Genomic DNA, 20426 nt, shown 5'->3' on the forward strand with positions numbered 1-20426 from the left:
GTTGCATGTCATTGTTTTGCTGATGACATTCAAGTATATTTGCCAGTGACCACCAATGACAGCCAGATCACAAAGCTCTGCAGGACTGAGACGAGAGCACATCACACCTGTGCTGTACAACCTCCTGGCTCCTGTTTCATATCAGGTGTAATTCCAAGTGTTGTTGATTGTGTTTAAATGTGTGCGCTCTATGGGTCCTCTTTATTTGAGAGAGTTACTGCAGCTCTATACTCCACCCAGAGCTCTGAGGACCAACTCCTGCTGCTGTGCCCAAAGCCAGGTTCAAGACCAGAGGTGAGAGCCTTTTCTATCAGTGCCCAGACCATGGAACAGCGCCCTCTGCCTGTCAGATCCTCACAGGCTTTAACGCAGTTTAAGACTAGACTGAAAACCCACCTCTTCTCCCTGGCATTTAATACTAACTAGACAGGATATCTTGGTGTTTTATTGTTCTTTTCCTGTGTATTATGTTATCTACACATTTTATAGATTTTTATATTGAAGCACATTGGTCAGCTGAAGTTAGAAATAAACTTGAATAGAACACTGTGGAACATTTCAGCCATAACAACAACAATAATTGCAGTGAAGCGACCAATACTTAACAATTACTGACTTTAGCTTACCTTTATTTTTCTTCCTGCTTTTTGACAGCGAGGAGGAGGAGGAAGAGGACTGTTGATATGTCTAAAAACACAGAGTGGAAGAAGAACAAGAAAGAAAGCATGCTGTCAGTGTGAATCAGTGGCCTTTGTGCTGCAAAGGATCATGGGATATAAAAGTTGACAGATCTCGGGGAGCGGAGCAGCAAGGAGACGAGGACGAGACACATGGGCACAAAGGAAGCACAGCAGTTCTCATTATCTCGGTCCCACACGCAGTTATACGGAGATGCATTTAACGGAGAGGGAGGGGGGAGAAGGGGAGAGGGTAGGGAGGAGGAGAGAGAGAGATGAAAAAGAGAAGGAGGAGGTAGGAGGTAAGATCAAGTGAAGGAGGAGGAGAGAGAAAGAGAGAAGGAGAAAGGGAAATCAGTGTGGGAGGAAAGAGGGAAAGAACGAGAGGGGACAGGACAGGGAAGGAGAAAAAAAGATGAAGGGAGGGTGGGAAAAAGAGCGAGGGAGGAAAGTGCGAGGGAAGGGAGAAGAGGGGAGGCAAGGTCAGGAGGAACAGGAGAGTGAAGAGAAGGTGGAATGAGAGAGATAGAAAGAGAAGGACGGAGAGAGAAAAGGGGGTGGTGAGGGAGGAAAGAGAGGGAGAGAGGAGAGAGAGGGAGGAGTGACAAGGAGGGAGGGAGAGAATCGGAGGGAGAAAAGAGAGAGGGAGGAAAGAGCAAGGGAAGGAGGAAGAAAACAGAGAGATAGATAACGAAAATAACTGTTACACCTCTAAACATGCATTATGGGGATGAGGAAACTATGGCTGAAGGTGCAGTAGGTCATGCAGCATAAACAACAAGAAATATGGGAAAACTTGAGAAAAAAATATTTGCAATGTACAAACTTGTACTATTTTCTACCGGGGATCAAGAACCAGATTTGGCAGGATTTAAGCCAGATTCTCAGTCTGTTACCACACGCAAGTTTTATGACAGAGGGAAAAAGAGTCATTTTATCCATCCTCCCCCAAACAATCTAGTCTATACACTGGCACAAAAACATTGCACTGTGTTGCTCAATGTATTTTCCTAAACATAAAAACTAACTGTTCAAAAGACTAAGCAGCCAACTTAATAATGTAATACAGGCAAGTGACATGTATACTCCACAGATATTTAAAAATGTATATATTTGCAACTATTTCCTATGCAAAATCTATAGGAAACAGTGCAGTATATTGTAATGATCTGATATTTTGTGTTTAGTTCAGAGCTGACACCTTTTTGTGACTGTTTCTGTATGTGACACTTTGCCTAAATTGCTAAGTTGATGTGAAGGTTCTATTGGTCAGTTACTGTTAATGGAGACTGGCTTTATGAGTAGAGATGCTGTTGTTTTGCTCTTGTTTTGGTTTACAGCCTACAGTAGCTTTTGTGTTCAGAAAATAAACAACCAGAAGAAATTTGGCGTGTTTCCTTACCTAGAACGCTACATTGGCAAATAATTAAACTAATACACTCAACCTTTCTTGACCTAACAGCAGGCAGACAGTTCAAACTTCATCCATTTCCACACAGACCCTGCGCCAGTGAATGCATATACTAGAAAAGAGCTGAAAGCAGGGTTGGTCCACCGTGCTGTTCTGGTCTAATCGCCTGCACCTGTACATGGGGCTCGGAGCACAGCGGGGCAAGCGGGCAAACCAACATTTACAAACATCTGGCTGGCTCTGCTCTATCTCGGGACATTAAACAATATCTTAATCCCATCATTATAACGCATGCTGTCTCATCTGCAGCGCCTATAAAAGTGACTATGGTTACATTATAGCTTTAAAGTCTGCAATTAACAGGCCGTGGACAATGTTTTCTACTGAACACAACACATTTGAAAACGTTTAGTTGAACTTTAGCTTGTAGATACTTTACTGCACTGATTCTCAAACAGTGGTACATGTACTTTAGTGGTAAGTGTTGATACTTCGCAGTGATGGCACGATGGAGGTGTTTTTCCTGAATGTCTATGGCAGAATGATAAGCAGTTACCATGACGCTCACATTACCAAATAAGCAATAACTACCAAAACTGTTTAACTGCTCCACATTTTCAGGAGCCTGTGATCAATACGAGTCTTCATGGTTTCTGATTTTGAACAAAAAGGTGAGAAACTTAACTGAAAAACTGTTGGCTAACGTTAGCTAGCTTGTGACTGTAATGCTATTTGAGAGGGACTTGTTTAACAGCACAAATGAGCTCACCTGCTGTAGTTCCAGCTAAATCAGTTCTTTAAAATCAGATTGTTAAAATAAGTCTAACTTGAGCAACAAAATGTCAGACAAAGCAGTGCCTTTAGTTAGCGTCACACCACCAGGGAATGTTGATGATTGCTGCAAAGTATCCAACATTAGCTCTGATGGTTTATGAATTTCTCTGCTGTTCAAATATTGGTTGATTTAACCCCCATTTTGTCCACTTTTTGGTTAGTGCCACATTTACAACTAGTATAGCAAATGTGTAGTCCTTTTTTAGACCGAGTTTAGCCCGAGTTTAGACCTGGCTTAGACCTGGTTTAGACCTGGCTTAGATCTGGCGGTAGCGTGATCAAATATGTTCTTAGATTAGTGGTTCTCAAACTTATCACACCAAGTACTACCAAAGAAAACATTGGGCTTCCCTAGTACCACCAGATCTAAATCTGGTCTAAAACAGGACTATTCCAGGACTGAACTTGAGCTAATTGTGTCATTGTGTCAACGTCATTGCTACAGCACCAATAACCAAGAAACTACTCACAGGAGGACCAAAACATTGACACATTTTACTCAAAATTAAGCAAATGTTAGAATTGTATAAGACCTTGGGTACCACCAGGAGGAGCTTGTGCCACAGTTTGAGAAACACTGTCTTAGGTGGGTCTTGGTGTTTGAGGACCACTACTCTACTGTACTAATGTTACAGTGACACTCCTCTAACCCCTTCACCATATTATTCCCTGATACAATCTGCTAGGCCTGGGAGACATTGCCGACAACTGAAGTCAGAGCAGGGATTACTAGTTTTTCAACCAAGAGAAACTCTTTACATTTTCATTCTAATCATACCCTATTATTTTAAGATATTACTGTCTTCAATTACATTTGAATTGATATGTAATTACAGTTGTTCAGCTCATTTCATAATAAACGCTGACTTCATTTTTCACAATCTCGATGATTAAAATCACAAATTAATGGAATTCATTTGATTAACTGAGCAGCCCTACCATCTGCTATAATTCCTGAATGTATAGGAACAGTGGAGGTGTATAAGGACATAACTTGAAGGTCTAAATGATTGGTGTTTAGTCGTCATATTCACACCTGACCTCTCTGAACAGGTCACATGGGTCTACAGCATCAGTGTTTCACATATGAGAGCTCTGGAGCCATGCCATGTTTTACCCTGAGCTCCACATGGGCCTGGAAACACCCCACCGAAGCCATCTGCCCTCCCAGCACCTCCCAGCACCAGCGGGCTGTAAATACCCTCACACTTTGGGTTAGGCAGAGTGGTCAACGCACACAGGGTCAAGGAAAACTGTCTCTGTGTGAGCCTGAGGAGCGCACAGGCATGTGTCAACTATGCAATGATAACAATGAACAGACTTATTTAAAGCGGAACTGAACACTAAATCCACCTTTTTTTGCTACTAAACTGTGTATGTAGTGTGTTAATAGCATTATCTGCTGGCCCTAGTTGTTTTTTGGCAACTTGAAATGGCAAATGTTATTATAAATGTTATTTATATAGCACTTATCCAAGCAGCCACTCACCCATTCACACACACATTCATACACCGGTGTACGCAGATACTTGAGGTGAGGTGGGGTAAGTGTCTTGCCCAAAGACACAACGACATTCATCTGTGGGAGCTGGAAGTCCACTGCCAATCTTCAGATCAGTGGTTCTGACACCCCTTTAGTGCAAACTAGCCAAATTTGCAGCTTTCTGGTCAAAAACACTTATCAGAAATATTTTTACAGCCAAAAAAACATAAACTCACTTGTTCATCTCTTTGACATAGACAGTTTATTTTTACAATTTCCCCCAAAAAACATGAGAAATTACTTTGGCAATTATGCTGTGACTGTAACAATATGTAGCCTGTACTCTTGGTTTAAATAAGAAGCTACAATAATCACGACTGAATGTGGGTTGCCAGTGTTTTAACCTGCAGATAGAGGACACATACATGTTTTTTTCCTCACTGAGCTGCAAGGTTGCACTAAGCACTGATTAATGTTTGATTGCAGCTGCTGGGGTTTAGGTAGTAAGGATTCAGATAAGAAAAAGTCCTTTTTAAATTCAAACCAACTGTATTTTAGCATTAAAACTGGCAACCAAAATGAGAGACACACTCATTCTGCTTTTTGATTAGATAATTGTCTTGAGAATCACAACAGCAAATCAAAACGGCATAAAAGCACATACATGGTAGAGTGACGCTGGGTCTCTAGGTGGAGAATCCCTCTGATTTGATTGGAGGACGTAGTGGGAGGGGCTTTGGCTGTGATGGCTCCGCCTCTTGGCCCGTTTGGCCGTGTCGTTGGCCCGTTTCCCTGGACGCGCCGTGTGGGAGGAGTACTCATCTGAGGTGGTTCTGTCGTCTGATCCAGGAAGACCTCCATAACGCATCAATGACGCCTCTGTTCAACAACATATTATTTATAGAGTGAATGAATAATGTATTGTAGCACTTTGAGTATCTGGAGGTGTTATATAAAACCAAGACATTACAACATCTTCAGGCAACTAATGAAACTGTAGAATATCTGCGAAAAATAGGTTGGATAGTGCTTTAATAGACTGTAAAATGCATATTAGTTTTATTGCCTTAAACTCAGAATACTGTCTTAAAACTATCTTAATCAAAAAGGTACCTGGAATTGTTTAAAGTTACATTCTTTCTAAATAGTTTCAACACATCTATTATTTTTTCAAGCTAAAAAAACTATTTGCTAATGGGGTAATACACTTACTTATCTCATTGTCAGATCTGTTATCTTATTTCAAGCAAAAAAAAAAATATATATATATATAACCAGTCAGAAATGTCTAGTCCAATTAAGTAATTAAGGTCAGATATGCAATTATTTTATTTGAATTTTTGAACTGATTAAGTTTTACATGTATCAACCTAAATCATTTTGCCAGGGGCTCAAACAACAATAATTATAATACATGTTGGAATAGGAGCATGATGATCTTATTACCATTATTAAAACACAAATTGCAAATCTGATCTAATGTCATTATTAAATAAAAGATAAATAAAATAATCTTAATACTGTTTCCTAGATAATTGTTTTTTTGCAATGTATTACTTCACAGCTGTTCAGTAGCACCGGATATTTAGATAGATCCCTAAGGAAATTCAAAGTTCGTCAGCAGATATTTAAAGATATTAAAAAAATAACAGTTATACAGTTATAAAAATACAACAGAAAATGTGTGTGTTGTGTTTGTGTTGAGGTTGTGGCTCTTGTTTCATATCGGGTGTCATTCAAAATGTTATTGATTGTGTTTAAATGTGTGCGCTCTATGGGTCCTCTTTATGTGAGGGAGTTACCGCAGCTTTATACTCCACCCAGAGCCTGAGGTCAGAGGTCAGCTGACCAGCTCCTGCTGCTGAGCCCAAAGCCAGGCTCATGACAAGAGGTGACAGAGCCTTTTCTGTGGCAGCGCCCAGACCATGGAACAGCGCCCTCTGCCTGTCAGATCCTCACAGTCTTTAACACAGTACAAAACTAGACTGAAAACCCACCTCTTCTCCCTGGTATTTAATACTACCCAGACAGGATATCTTGGTGTTTTATTGTTCTTTTCCTATGTAACAATATTTGTTTATTGTGGACTTACATGTGAAGCACTTTGGGCAGCTGAAGTGGTTTTTAAATGCGCTGTATAAATACATTTTATTAAAAAAAACTAAAAAAAAACAACAAGATGGCGACAGGCTTTTCCATTTACACTTTGTTCTGACCCTTTGAACTTTGGGTCGTATGGTGCATTTTGAACATGCTTTGTGCTGCTTGTTCTTGGAGAGTTTGTGATCTGATCCAGGTTAATCACAGCCACATTACGAGAATAAAGCCACAAAGGCCAGAACTCCGAGAGGTGTGACTACAACGCACCAGAGCAGTTTAAAGCAGCAGATGTCGACCTTTAACTAATCACGGCCTGGACAAATGAACTGAGAGAAGATCCAGGAAAATCCACTGGTGCACTAACAGATGACATTTATTCAAATTAGGATTGCAAGCTAAATCTATTAAGTCCAGAACACAGTGAAAGGGTCAGCGGTGCTTCACCTGTGTCAATATGAAAAGTGCTCTGTAAATAAAAGGTTCTGTCTAGTCTGTCCAGACTAATTAGCTAACATTATTTTTATATTTGAAATGATGAATGCTGTCTAAAAACTTTTTTTTTTGCATTTTTCAACACCAGTGGATTCACAACCTCAGTCCTCTGACTGAAACGTAAACGTTCACTTGAAATGTAACTATACCATACTCTATAAGCTAAGGTCAGGAGCTGAACAATTTGAGAAAAATATATAATATGGGATTGTAATTAAGTTTATTATTTAATTAAGTTTATTTATTCAAACTGTAATTTTATTAGGGTTAGGGATTAATCTTTAGTTCCAGGATTAGTCGCAGTTCAGTCCCAATTTTTAATGTGGGTGAGAAGATATTTATCACATCGTGAGGACTAAAATCAGCCTCCTTTATGGGGACAAAAAATAGGTGTCCATAATTATTAGACCATTAGAGAACAACATGATTTAAAGTCCAGGTATGGGTTAAAATATGTTAAGTTAGAGTTTAGGTTAAGGTTTGGGGTAATGACCCCAAAAAGCATGGAAACGTGTAGGTATACAAGTGTGAAGGACCCATAAGAAGATTAATTTTCTGCATTTGACACATCCATCCAGTGCAGGCAGGAGGAGAGGGGGACCACTGAGTAGCGTCTGGATAGTCTTTTTAAAAATCTTGAGCCAGGATCCTGGTTAGGACCAAGCTGTGGACTGGTCTGTTCAGTAAATGTTTTTAGGTTTTAGGGTGATGGGGAAAATACACACGTAGTATTTTTGTATCCAAGCAAATACTTAAGAGTGTTTAGTTTAAAATCAGATGAAGGAGAATCTTATGGACCAGTCTACTGCTAAAGAAAACGCAGATGTTTGGATCCTATATTACACAAAGTTGACTTGTGTGAGCCTTAAGCCTCCTAAAAAACATACCAGGAGTTTGAGTAATGCTTTATTATTAGTCTGTCTACACAAGCTCAAAATGCTCAGCTGTTAACTTTAAAACTACCACTACATGACATCATAAGTTGGAGCAATCTTACCTATCTTTTACCAAGGTGGAACAGAGTGTTTTCCATTTGAGAGAACTCAACTTAAATATGCAGGGTTTGTGTGTTAAACATGTGTGAACGAAACAAAACACAACTCCAGGTCTGTTTGTGATGAGGAAACAGCATTATTACATAGATCAGAAAATAGCAACATATAGGCCCTTTAATAAAACAAGTTCAAGTTTAAAGTCAGCCAGCAAAGATTAATTTGGTGCCTTTTTTTCACCACAGGGGCAAAAAGCTGATGAACAATAGTGAATATATCAAAAATAATAAAGTTTCATACTTGGGATTAATCCAATTGAATATTTTGTTCAAAAGCAGTGCCTCATTGAACCTGATACTATAACTTTCTACAATCCTTCCACACAACTTCCCCCAACCTCTCTCTTATTTTCTCTCTGTTCCCGGGGGATCTAAATTCACAGCCCTCAGCACGACTGTATCGGCCATCTTGTCATCTACATCGTCCCCTTGTTACTAGGTGGTTGCTAGGTAGCGGCCGGAGGAGAGGATCGTCATGGCAACTGCGTGAGTTATTCAGGTGCAGGTCAGTAGGATGGATAGTGTTTTTCTTTTCTTTTTAATTGTCGTCCTTTTACTGTCACTCCAAAGCACCATTCCTTCTCATGTTCATTGCTAATATTGCAGCACCACTGGACTGTAGATAAACATTTACAAGATTTGCGCATAAACACTTTTTGAGTCCAAATATATAGCATATATAAGGAGACACATCCAACATTTTCTTAATAATTCTTTCCTAAGCCAAAATGCACAATAACAGTTCCTATATGTACTTTCTTACTATCTTGGCATTCCCTAATATCAGACCAAGACATTTTAATCTACTTCCACCCAAACTTTGCAGTCAATGGCGTAAGACTAGTCTATTTAGTATCAAGAGTATTATCACACTGGCAAACATTCAGTGAAAATAAGTCTGAATATTTTAAACCAGCTGTGCAACGAAATGACAAAAAACATATAGAGGGTTGATATAAAGCACATGTGTCAAACTCAAGGCCCGGGGGCCAAATGTGGCCCGCCATGTCATTTTATGCAGCCCGCGACAAGGTAAATTTAAATGTACGACTGTCTTAAAATGTCAGTTTATCAGGAGTTACGCATTTACAGACATATTTTTTATATCTTGGCAAATTTAAGACGAACCATTTTGCTGATGTGGCCCTCGGTGAAATTTAGTTTGACACCCCTGATATAAAGTATGAAATCAGCATTTTTATGGTAAGTTATTTTAAACCCTTTTTGTAAAACACAATGTAACATGCTGCTCACCTCTGTTCTCTCAAATATTCATAGTTGTGGGGTGTGTAAACAGTGTCAGAAAATATTAAAATTTGAGATTCAAAATTCAAGTCATTTCAACCTAAATGTCTCTTTAGGCTTAAAAGGGGATGTTTATAGGGACGATACCACAGTTTTCGGTATTGATACGCTAGTACTTTTGGCGGTATTTTTTTTTTAATACTGATACACAATACTGATTTAATCTTAATGGTGAAGGGATTTAAATAAATACATAAAGGGCTTCAAACAGACTCTAAATGCCGAGCAGAAAACCTGACACAGATGGATCAGTTCAATATGCTGCTGGTAAAGGTGTTTTGATTCAAAATAATGAAGAAATGGTTCAAAAAATGTCTCAAATTGATACCAGCTTTAACATTTGCAGTCAGTATCGATATATATCAACACTTTGATATCGACACTCCAATCCCTATAGTTTACCTCTCTTGAGATTCTAACTTCAAGTAATTTAAACCAGTATAAATGTGTCTGTATATTGCACATTTTAACAGTCTTATAGGGGGACGCAACGCTCACCTCTGCTCCTCTCCCTGTTCAGTTTGGCTGGGTCCTCGTAGTCGCCCACCCAGTTACACTCCACGGGCATCGAGATGGGCCTTAATCTGCCTACAGACACAATACAAAAGTCAATGTGAGAGTCAAACATGATACAATATGTGGGATTATTCAACTCTATTGAAAAGATGAAGTTATGTCATGCTCAAATTGAGATGGCCTAGATTGCATGGTGAGTAATCGTTCTTTGAGATAAACAAAGCTGGGATGAACTCACTGGACCCATATTTTTGTTACTGGGTTAGTACTCATCGCACCGTTTGATAGTGTTGAAGAATTAATGAAAAAGTTGCATAAATAACACCGTTCAACCCGCCGATGTTGTTGTATTACATGTTTTTAATAGCCTCATTGACATCTACCAACACACTGCTCAGAGCTGTGTTTCAGTCAGCATTTTGGTTATTTAGTTATTGTTAAGGGAATTTGCTGTATTTTTTTTATTATCTGCTTGTAAATTCTGCCACCTTGTCTCCATGGAAATGTTATGACTGACTGAAATGTTGCACAGTCTGGTATTAAAGTTATCTATTTTGCATTTACTGAATCTGGTGTTTTGATTTCACTGGAAAAACATCAGGCTTGTCTCTCTACTGACCAAGTTTGAACATGGTGGCATCAACTGCTTGTCTCCTGGTAACGTTTAATGCCATACTGTGTGATATTCCATGCAAGAAGTAACATATCTATGGAAACACTCCACCAAAAATGTCTGACACTTGGACACTGTATGGCAAGCTCTATACGCATTTGCTGTCTATATTGAACCGCAATACAATATTACATTCATTCAACCTCCTAATGGTTGTGTTAATGATACAAATGATGTGGGATTTATCAAAACTAGTAATTACCCACTTGTCTAGATTGTACTGACCTGGATTGCACCATGAGTAATGCACTTGAAGCCTCCAAAATGAGACCGAACTCATTCAACCTGGATGTATTTTAAACTCCATACGCCTTTAACAGCTACTTTTACCTTTAGTTCAGTAGAGATTGGAAATTCCAGAGCTGAAATTACTCAAATTGTTCTAGTAATGTGAAACCTACCGCTTCATGACATCACAAGGTGGAATAGAGCATTTTCAGCTTTGGAGATGTAGACAGACTAATTATAAAGTGTTACTCAAACAAGGGTGAATGAAATAAACACAACTCCATGTACATTTTTGATGAGGTAACAACATTCTAACATGACTTAAAGCTCACAAGAGTCCATTTTGCATAATATAGGACCTTTAATGTTAAAATATATGGAGTCATAAATTGTATCTTAAGTGTTTGTGTAAATGCTCGGTGTCCACTGAAAGTGTTTGGCCTGGTTTAGTTGGCAGTGATGCCATACTGTCCTGGCGTGAACTGAAAACTCCTACACAGCTGACGTGTTGATCAGTAACAGCAAGATGACATTTAAAGATTGGATTATGCTCGGATTATTCATTAATATTCATACAATTCTGTTTTGAGACACAATATCTTCACAATTATTTTGGTAAATGTCAAAACCAAAATGAAAGCAAGTGAATTCAGATTGTTGGTTTAGTATGTTGATTTGATGTCCTTGTAAAATAGATCATTTGTGTAAATGTGTTTATAAATGCAAGTTACACTTATTAAATAGCAAACAGTAGTAATTGTGCACTTTTCTTAAAGCTTTCTTAAAGGTACAGTATGTAACTTTGTGGAGGTGGCATGTCTCCTGCATGGTTCCATGGAAACAGAGCTCAAGTTAAAACCATACTTGGGAACATTTTCCATGGAGATAGATCAGTTTTACGCCATACTGTGCATTATTATAGCTAAAGAAACAACATTTCCTACACACATGCCCCCCTTTTTGGGCTAAAAAGTTCCATATTGTGGCTTTAAAGGGGCCCTTTGCAACTTTCCTGGTGGGAAGTTGACCACCTACTTGCTGGATTTACGTGTGATGTATGTATATCTCAGCAAGTTTAACGCAATACAGTGGAACATTCTAGTCAAATTAATTACTGCCCAGAAACCAGTACCAGAAAATTTACATAATGAAATATAGGAACTCTGGGAGGGAGATTGACTACATACGATGGATTACTGAAACATGTGAATGGAAAAAAACATAAGAAACTTCAAGATATATATTTTTATTTAGATTTTTTTTTCCTTCAATTTTGCACACTGTTGAACCACTAAGATTACTTGCATTTTATTATTGAGCTACTATATCCCAAAGTGTCCTGTGTAGATCAGCTTGTCCAGGTATAATTAAGAGTCTACATGCATGTGTTACATTTAAGTACAGAAAAGTGGGCTGAGATAGGGGGTAGGTGAAAACACACAATTTTGAACATGCATAAATCAATAGAAATACAACTCTGAGTAAGCCCCTGATGAGGGAACACTGTTGTGCCAAAAGCTCATAATAGTCCTCCTTAATGTGCTTAGTAAACAGTAAACCTACCATATGTGGGTGTGGTGCAGTAGACCGGCTCATCATCATCGCGCCGTCGAGACTCTTGGTCCAGGAAGGAGTTTGGAGAGTCCGAGCGCTTAGCAACACTGAGGCTGCCATGGTTGCGTGACACCTCGTCTCCGGACTCATCTCTACGGCAACAGCAGATGCACATCAAAGACTTACCATCTGGAAATTACCTATGGGTTCTGCTATGAAAGACGCTAATGTTAGTGTTTCACATTTGTAGAGATGACTGGTTGTGTGCCTAGTTTGGCCCTGGTTTGATACTCGTGGTGTCACATACACCACGAGTATCCTATTCATGCTCTGGTTTAGTCCTGGTTTAGTCCTGGTCTAGTCCTGGTTTAAATTTCTAGTCTAGTTTAAATTATATTGTGGGGTGAGTTTCATTTCTCATCTATTGTCAAAAAAGGACTTAAAATTGGGTATGTATAGGAAAGTCTCTTTGAATTTAAATACCGTAAACCTACATTATGATACTATAAACTACATACATAATAAACCATTATAGGCTTAAAAATCCTTGCCCTTAACATTTCTGCACCACAAATTTTTAATAAAAGGTCCTACAGTAGGAGTTACGAGTACCATAGGCTCACACATCTTTCTACATGAGTGGACAACAATGTACCTGGGCTGGTACGGTTCATTGGGGGGAGGAGGGATGTACAGGTCCTGAAGGGCAGAGCTCTTGGTTGGAGTCCCAGATGGAGTCCCTGAACTGCTGCCTGGACTTCTGGTTGGCTGCAATACACGAGAAGAAATAGCTTACTTAAAGGGCCCGTATAACACTGTGCTCTGATGTTTTGTTCCTCATCAAAAACATGGCTGGAATTTTGTTTTGTTTCATTCACACATGTTTAACACATAAATCCTACATATCTAGGTTGAGTTTCTTCTCTCAAACAGGAAACACTCTCTTCCACCTGGTGATGTCATGTGGTAATACAGACAGTGCTTTGCTGTGTTTTTAAACTCAGTACACCATCACTAGAATCATTTGGATAATGTTGGCCTGGGAAACCTGGGAAACCTGACCTGTAATGCGAGGGGTTTCCAGCGCATGTTCTTGAGGAGTGCAGGGGCAGAGCTGAGTGTGCTCTGTGGGCGCTTCTTCAGGGTCAGGGACACAACACCTTTGTCCGCTCGCAGAGACCCTACCAGGTTACGCAACTGCCAGCCCACCTGAAGCAGAGAGCGATGAGTGAACGACAAACTATGGAAAATCTTAAATATAATGGGTGCTGAAAAGTTTCCTGGAACTTATTTAAAGATATAATAGTTATTGTTCATTTTTCTGTGGGACTATATAGCTGGCAAATCCGGGATAATCTTTCTTATTCTTCCTTATACAGTGGGATATAAGTCTGATCACCACACCACCCATCGTTTGAAATGAGATGACACACTGAGATTAGTGCTTCACAGAAATCCTCAGTGTTTTTTTTCAGTCCCCTGTGATATTTTTTTTTCTTTTTTTTTCTTGCAAGAAGCCATATTTATTTTGATATGATAAATAAATAATGATCAGATTGGACTGGCACACAAATATTTATGGACTAATAATAACCATACAAGTTTTTGTCAAGCTGGATCTCACATAAACAAACTAGATTTTAAAATTGTTTGTCTGAGATGTGTATTATTGCTCTGTTAACAGCTCAAGCTAAGGTAAGTGGCTAATGCTAGCAACTTTACACAGCAACGATTTATTTTTTGAGTGTTTTATTCATAATCAGCGATCAATAGTGCAATAAACCAGCACTTCTCTCTGCTTCATTCAGTCATGTTGTGTCCAGTTAAAACCCTGTCAGTGTCCACTGTTGTTTTTACGACAACCGCAATGCATTGTGGTCTACATTAACTGGTCAATGCCAACTACTTTTCAAGGTGCACTGTGGGAAATTTTGAGTGGACTTTTTCACCAACTGGACATTCGGACCACGCTAAAAATGGCATGACCCCGAAATAGTATCCTAAGTAGGGTATAGTGTGGACATTTGGACACAGCCCCTGATTGGCTCATCCACCTGTCAATCATGGCCATTTGAAGATTCAGCAGTGACCAGACTCACATCGTCCAGATCCCTAACAACTATATAACAAAAAGTGCTACTTAATAACCAAATAAAAATAACCAAGCTTGGAATGTTCCACAGCATTGCTTTCGCAGATGGCAGAAAACTTGCATAAACCAACTTTAACTTTGAAGATATCAACTTATTTTTACGCAACATACCAACACATTTAATAGGGAGAAGCAGAGGGCTAGCTTGTCCCTACAGACATATACTGCACCTTTGAAAATGTGTGCTTGAAAATAACACCATTATCTGACTGTATCACGGCTGTGGACAGTGGTAAAGTAGTTTGGAGAGAGGGAGTTGTGTGCAGGCTGCCTTTTGAAGTTCGTCCACGTCGTGATTGGATTGAGCTGGTTTGAGCCTTCTGTGTGGAGCGAGTGGGAGTCGAGGTGGAGGAGAGACTATGTATAGCTCATTATATGTGATGTAACCTGCCCCCAGTTTAAAAACAAGCACATCGCATCTCTATCTTGTATATTTAGACACAAAACAATGAGGCCAAGCTAAAACTAAACTGTAAACAAACAAGAAGAAATGTGTCAAGGATTTCAGTGTTTTTGTTCAACTTTTGGACAACTTGTATCTCAGGTGTAGAGCAAATTGTGTTCAGTAAATAACAGCTCTTTTGTTTATTTACTTTAAATTAGATTTTAAGATTGGCAGGAGACAACATTACATACTAATCCTCAACTGCATCAATAGCAACATAAGAAAAGCTAGCATTCTAAATAGGATTATACAACATGTAACAATAAAATACAAGAAAAAAGCACTTACCACCAGAAAAATTTACTTGTACACATTATTAATAAACATTTATAGAACAATGTACACCATTTAGGGCAAAGATGGGGTAGTGTCTTGCCCAAGGACACAACAAGAAGTATGTACTGGTGAGAGCGAGAGACACAGAGTATGTACTGGTGAGAGCGAGAGACAAGAAAATCTTTTCGTCAATGGGCAAAATACACTACTAAGACAGGGGTTTTCAAATATGTAAGGATAGGACCCCCAAAATAATCTAACCAACCCGGGATCCTCACAGCAAAATACAAGTTGTTACTGACAATAATTTAACTGGGGAAAAATGTTTAATATCAGTTATTTGAATAGTTTATTGTGTATTTGGATCTACTTACACAGAGTACATTGTCATCATTTTCAGATTATATATTATATCTGTTGTGGTAGGTATGATTTTTCTTAGTTAATGTCTTAGCTGTGATCAGATTTGAGCAAACACCACAACAAAATTTTAACTAAACTGGGAACTAAACCAGGATGAAACCAGGAATAAACCTGGACTAAACCAACACTAAACCTGGACTAAAACAAGACTAAACCAGGACTAAACTAAGATTAAAGGACTGAACAAAAACTAAGGACAAAACCAGGACTAAACCATGAGAAATTTAGGATTAAACTAAAACCAAACTAGGACTAAACCCGGACTAAACTATAACTACACTGCAGTTTTTGAGATCTGATGCATTTCCCATTGTGACCCGCCTGTGGTATAAAATCCTCATTACTAAAATATTGATCGAGCTCTGTGAACACTGTGTCCACGACATGTTTTTCATTTGTTTGCCTACTAATTGTGTAATTAGTATTCAACAAGTACAAGTGAATCTTTTCAATTATTTACAGCTGCAAATGAGAGTCAACATGCATTACATAAGAATTAAATAACAGGTAATTTATTATGTATACTATTTGACTTTGTTTCGGTGAATGTAGCAAACAACTGTATTACAGGACAGGCATGACATTATGGGATACTGAAAACTTATCTATTTAGCATTTATTTAATTATGGATGTTTTTATTGATCCAAAAAATCTGTGGAGCAATATGGAGGGTCGCCTTTTCACAGATCTGACCTTTAACTTGGGGCACCACCTTGCCTTCATAGACATAGTTACACCTACACTTGTTGTCATTAATGTCCCAAGACACACAAACAAGGCCTTTTAACACTAGCCTATAGTTCATGTTGGTTAATTTAAGCCTGGTCAGTACATTGATTGAATATTGTTAAGCGATGATGTCACTTCTGGGTCCAACTGGCAACAGCTGATTTCTAGCTCTGTTTTCTTTCTTTTTTTCTTTTTCTGACCCGAAAGTAACATCACACTTAACAACTCTGGTCCATCTATTTGTTACAATAATTCTGACTTACTTTTTTGAATTGAACTGTATTGATTTTGGTTGTGTTTACACCTGTCCGTGGTTACAATATGATGCTAGATTTCGGTATTTTCTGTACTGAGGAAAGATCAGAAAGATATTTACCGGGCCAGACAAAACCACTCGTCAACATGTAGGTCTACAACCATATCTTGTCTCCCTGATTTGAAATGGGCGTGATTGACAGGTGGAATAACCAATCAAAGAGATGCATGGTCCACTGGTGTGAAAACAAACATGGCGGCTTAGGGGAACAGAGAAACAACCCAGATTTCTGCAGAATCAACAAACACAAACATTCCTCTCAGGTCAAAGACATTATATATTTTACATTTAAGCAGAATCTAAAGGGACTGGTTGGTCGGGCAAGAATGATATAGTATTTTGATTTGGATTGAGCGATTGCTATAACAACGGAGGACTGTCGCTGTGCCAAATCCAAATCCAGGAAGAAATCCCTTTGCCTGAAACCAGTGCTACCCATGGACACTTGCATAACACTGAGGACAAAACACTTACCACAGTTTGGTGATTGACTTGAATGACCTCATCTCCCGCGTGGATCTTCTTACAGCGGTCCGCCGGCGACTGGAGACACAAAACATAAGAGACAAGAGCCACAGTCAGACAGACAGAAAAAACATTGATTTGAAAGTATCGACCTGAAGTACGCGCAGTTGTGTGAAAGTTTTACAACACGGCCCCGAGCAGAGGAAGCCTTCCCTGTGGACTTTATATGCTTTTATAAACACACAGCTTGGTGCTTCTCCAGGCATAGGCAAAGTAAATGGAAATGGCTTCACCTCTTTGCACATTAAATTGAAGTTGAAGGAAATGCTTGCACTCACGTCTTTCATGCCCAAATAAAGATGCATTATGTAACTTTTCTGTTGAATAGTCCACCACCTGCTCGTCTCCTTGGAGATGCTGTTGCTTTGCCTTGAAATACTGCAGTATAGTTTTAATCCTAGCTATCTCCGAAGAAGCAATGGTAATACAATGACAAATAGGTAATACAATGACATTTTTAGGTGGCAGGCTCTCCACCAGAAAAGTTACATAGTGCACCTTTAAATAGTCAAGAGTCATTATTTATGCTTTGGACAGTTTGTTATTTGGGTTGCTATGAAAATGATTTGAAAAAAGTCTGTATTTCTTCTACATTGTGCTTCCATATGGTGTGCTTTGGAGGAGTTTTAGACAACCTCACATTGTATTACATGTAGATATATTGCAATAAAAATGTGTTGTAATTTTGTCCCACGTTTGTTAACAATAGTGTGTTCCACCATTTGGTTATAAGCAGCAGTCTTAAAGGCCTAGTGAGCTTCATCCGATGATTCATCCTCTGTTTTGTGAGAGCGGTGATCAAGGGTTTAAGTGGATTATGGCTGATTTCTGTCCAACTGTGATAAAGTTCTGCCATATTTGATTTACTTTTCAGACTCATGCAGACATCTACTACATCGGCTCCAGTCAAATATACTGTGGCTCATCAAAGCTAACAGCTATAGCGGCCAATTTGAAGCCAAGTTCCAACTTTGGAAGTCTCACCATGAGTATCATAGCAACCAAAGAGCCAATCCGGAGTGAAGCTGTTGAAAGTAACACCCCCGTTCACACCGCTGTCTTAGCAGGGAGTGGGCACTTAGCAATAATGTCACTCAAATCTGTTGATGAATAACATTCTAATCCTATATTTGAATGTAGACAATAGAAAAGTATTTTATATTATTTTGAATTTTATTTGGACATTTTCAAAGAACTTAGTTTCAGATACATCGAAAAATCATATCTAAGTTAAACCAGCACAACACTGGGTGAAACCACAGTATATTTAAGCCTAAAAGGTCAAATAAAGAACTATTAAAACCCCCCAAAAACAAACGTATTCTATTGTTTTCTGACCTTTGCAGGCAACAATAAAACATTTGAAGCGCTGCCCAGCTCTAATTCTAATGTTTCAAAAAATATATGATATATTTACTTTAAGTTTATGTTCACTATTTCAACATAGTCTTCTCACGATACTAACATTTTAAACAGGATTTTGATAGTAAGGACTACTAATGCTACTTTTTTTGTAAACAGAATGTAATTTTCACATACACAAAATAGTGTAATAGTGTTTTCTTTATCTTAGCATTAGGTCTTATATTCATTGTGATAAAAGCTCAAAATCATAATAACTGTTCAGGAAAGCTCAAATTTTGTCCTGTTTTTTTCTTTTTTTTAAGTATCAGTATTTCAAATACTTATCTAGTCTCAATATTAGTTTTAGCATACATTTCTATCTGAATTTCGATACTCTTGACAACACTTTTTCAACTATGTAAATATAGAATGGTAACCAAATTGCAAAGAGGAAATTATAAAAATAACATCTACACACAACTTTTTGGAGAACTGTCAGCTTTCACACAGTTCTCCTTAGTTCAGTACTCAGCATGTTTTCACAGCGTGTGCCGTCACTTGTCTGGTCTCCTCTAACCAAACAAGTTACAACTTAACCATAGAGGTTATCAGTTTTTTTGTGGTCTAGGTTTTGTAGATGTGAACATTAAGAAAACGTAATGTATTTTAATATAGTGACATATAAATGTACATTATAAACTAAGCTTCATGAAAACACAAAATAAGCATAAAAGTGCAAATGCCGTGCAACACATTTAGTGTAAGCTCCAAATGTGTGATAACAGTTAATAAACACACAAGAAGAGGAGGTTCCCTTTCTGACAATTGCACTAACAGAAAAATGATCAAACTCCAACTTAAAAAAGAGGAAGTCATATGTGCAGCTGCAGACTGAATGATGGATGTCTATGAAAACACACGTGAGTGTGTCCTACAGGAAAAAAGATCATTTAGAACCAGATCTAGAGGAGCCATTGAAATCAACACTGAAGAGGAGGAAGCTGCAGACACAGGTCAGAGTCAAATCAACTTTTGATTTGCAACTGTATGTAGTCTGCACTCAGTCTGCAGTTTTTAAAAAGGGTATAACAATCACAGCTGAACCTGGGTTGCCAGTGCCTTAACCTGCAGACAGAGAGCACATAGAAGTTTTTCTCATTATAAGTATATGACTGTGCCTCATGTGAGAGCTTAGAGGCTGCACTAGCACTTATTAATGATTGACTGAAGACTCAGACCAGAGAGAGTGTTTAGGTTTAAATCAACTGGATTTCAGAATTAAAAATGAGAGACTTGTGAGGCTTGTTCTGGATTCTGATTGGATAATCACCTTTAGAACAAAACACAAAATTATAACATAATTGGAGCAGGGCAAGTGTGGTGTGAACGCGGCTGACCTCAGGCCGACCTACGGAGCCAGTGGTGACAGTAAAAGTGCTTGGAATTAGGGAAAAAAGTGCTCAGATCACGTATATTTGTATGAATGGGTCTTGCACGCATCCATCTGACGAGTCAATTTGGATCAACAATCAGCCACAGTCTCCTCCTGCCTTTGTCTGTGCAGGTGAGCCTGGGTTTCTCTGCCCAGGTGTACCTGTGTCTGTCTGCGCAGGTGTGTCTAGATTTATCTGCGCAGGTGAGCCTGAGTCTGTCTGCACAGGTGTGTGTCTGTCTGTATGTCGTTGAAAAACCTTTTTCGCAAGCATGCGCGTGAATATTCACAGATCTGTTTGCTTGATGCACATTGTCATAGAAATAAGTTCTGCAATTAGATGATGGACTCACGTGGCTCACGGTTTGTGGTGAATGATGCACGATGTATGTGAACATGGCCGACCCAAAAATAGACAGAACTAAACCTAGTGCGCATTGAGGTCGCTCCACAGAGTGG

General features: G+C 38.8%; 1 protein-coding gene across 1 annotated transcript in view; it reads right to left on the reverse strand.

Moving 5' to 3' along the window:
* The window catches only part of cnksr2a (connector enhancer of kinase suppressor of Ras 2a), a 97100-nt gene that overhangs the window by 19795 nt on the left and 56879 nt on the right, over positions 1–20426 (reverse strand). Inside the window, exons 8-14 of the mRNA XM_033985794.2 lie at positions 17141–17209; positions 13387–13533; positions 12980–13092; positions 12334–12476; positions 9852–9941; positions 5070–5284; positions 627–687 (exon numbers count right to left, since the gene is read on the reverse strand). Of these exons, the coding sequence (XP_033841685.1) occupies positions 627–687; positions 5070–5284; positions 9852–9941; positions 12334–12476; positions 12980–13092; positions 13387–13533; positions 17141–17209 (838 nt within the window). The remainder of the gene's footprint in view (positions 1–626; positions 688–5069; positions 5285–9851; positions 9942–12333; positions 12477–12979; positions 13093–13386; positions 13534–17140; positions 17210–20426) is intronic.

This window comes from Periophthalmus magnuspinnatus, chromosome 20, assembly GCF_009829125.3.
Source record: "Periophthalmus magnuspinnatus isolate fPerMag1 chromosome 20, fPerMag1.2.pri, whole genome shotgun sequence".
In the NCBI taxonomy this organism is placed as follows: domain Eukaryota; kingdom Metazoa; phylum Chordata; class Actinopteri; order Gobiiformes; family Gobiidae; genus Periophthalmus; species Periophthalmus magnuspinnatus.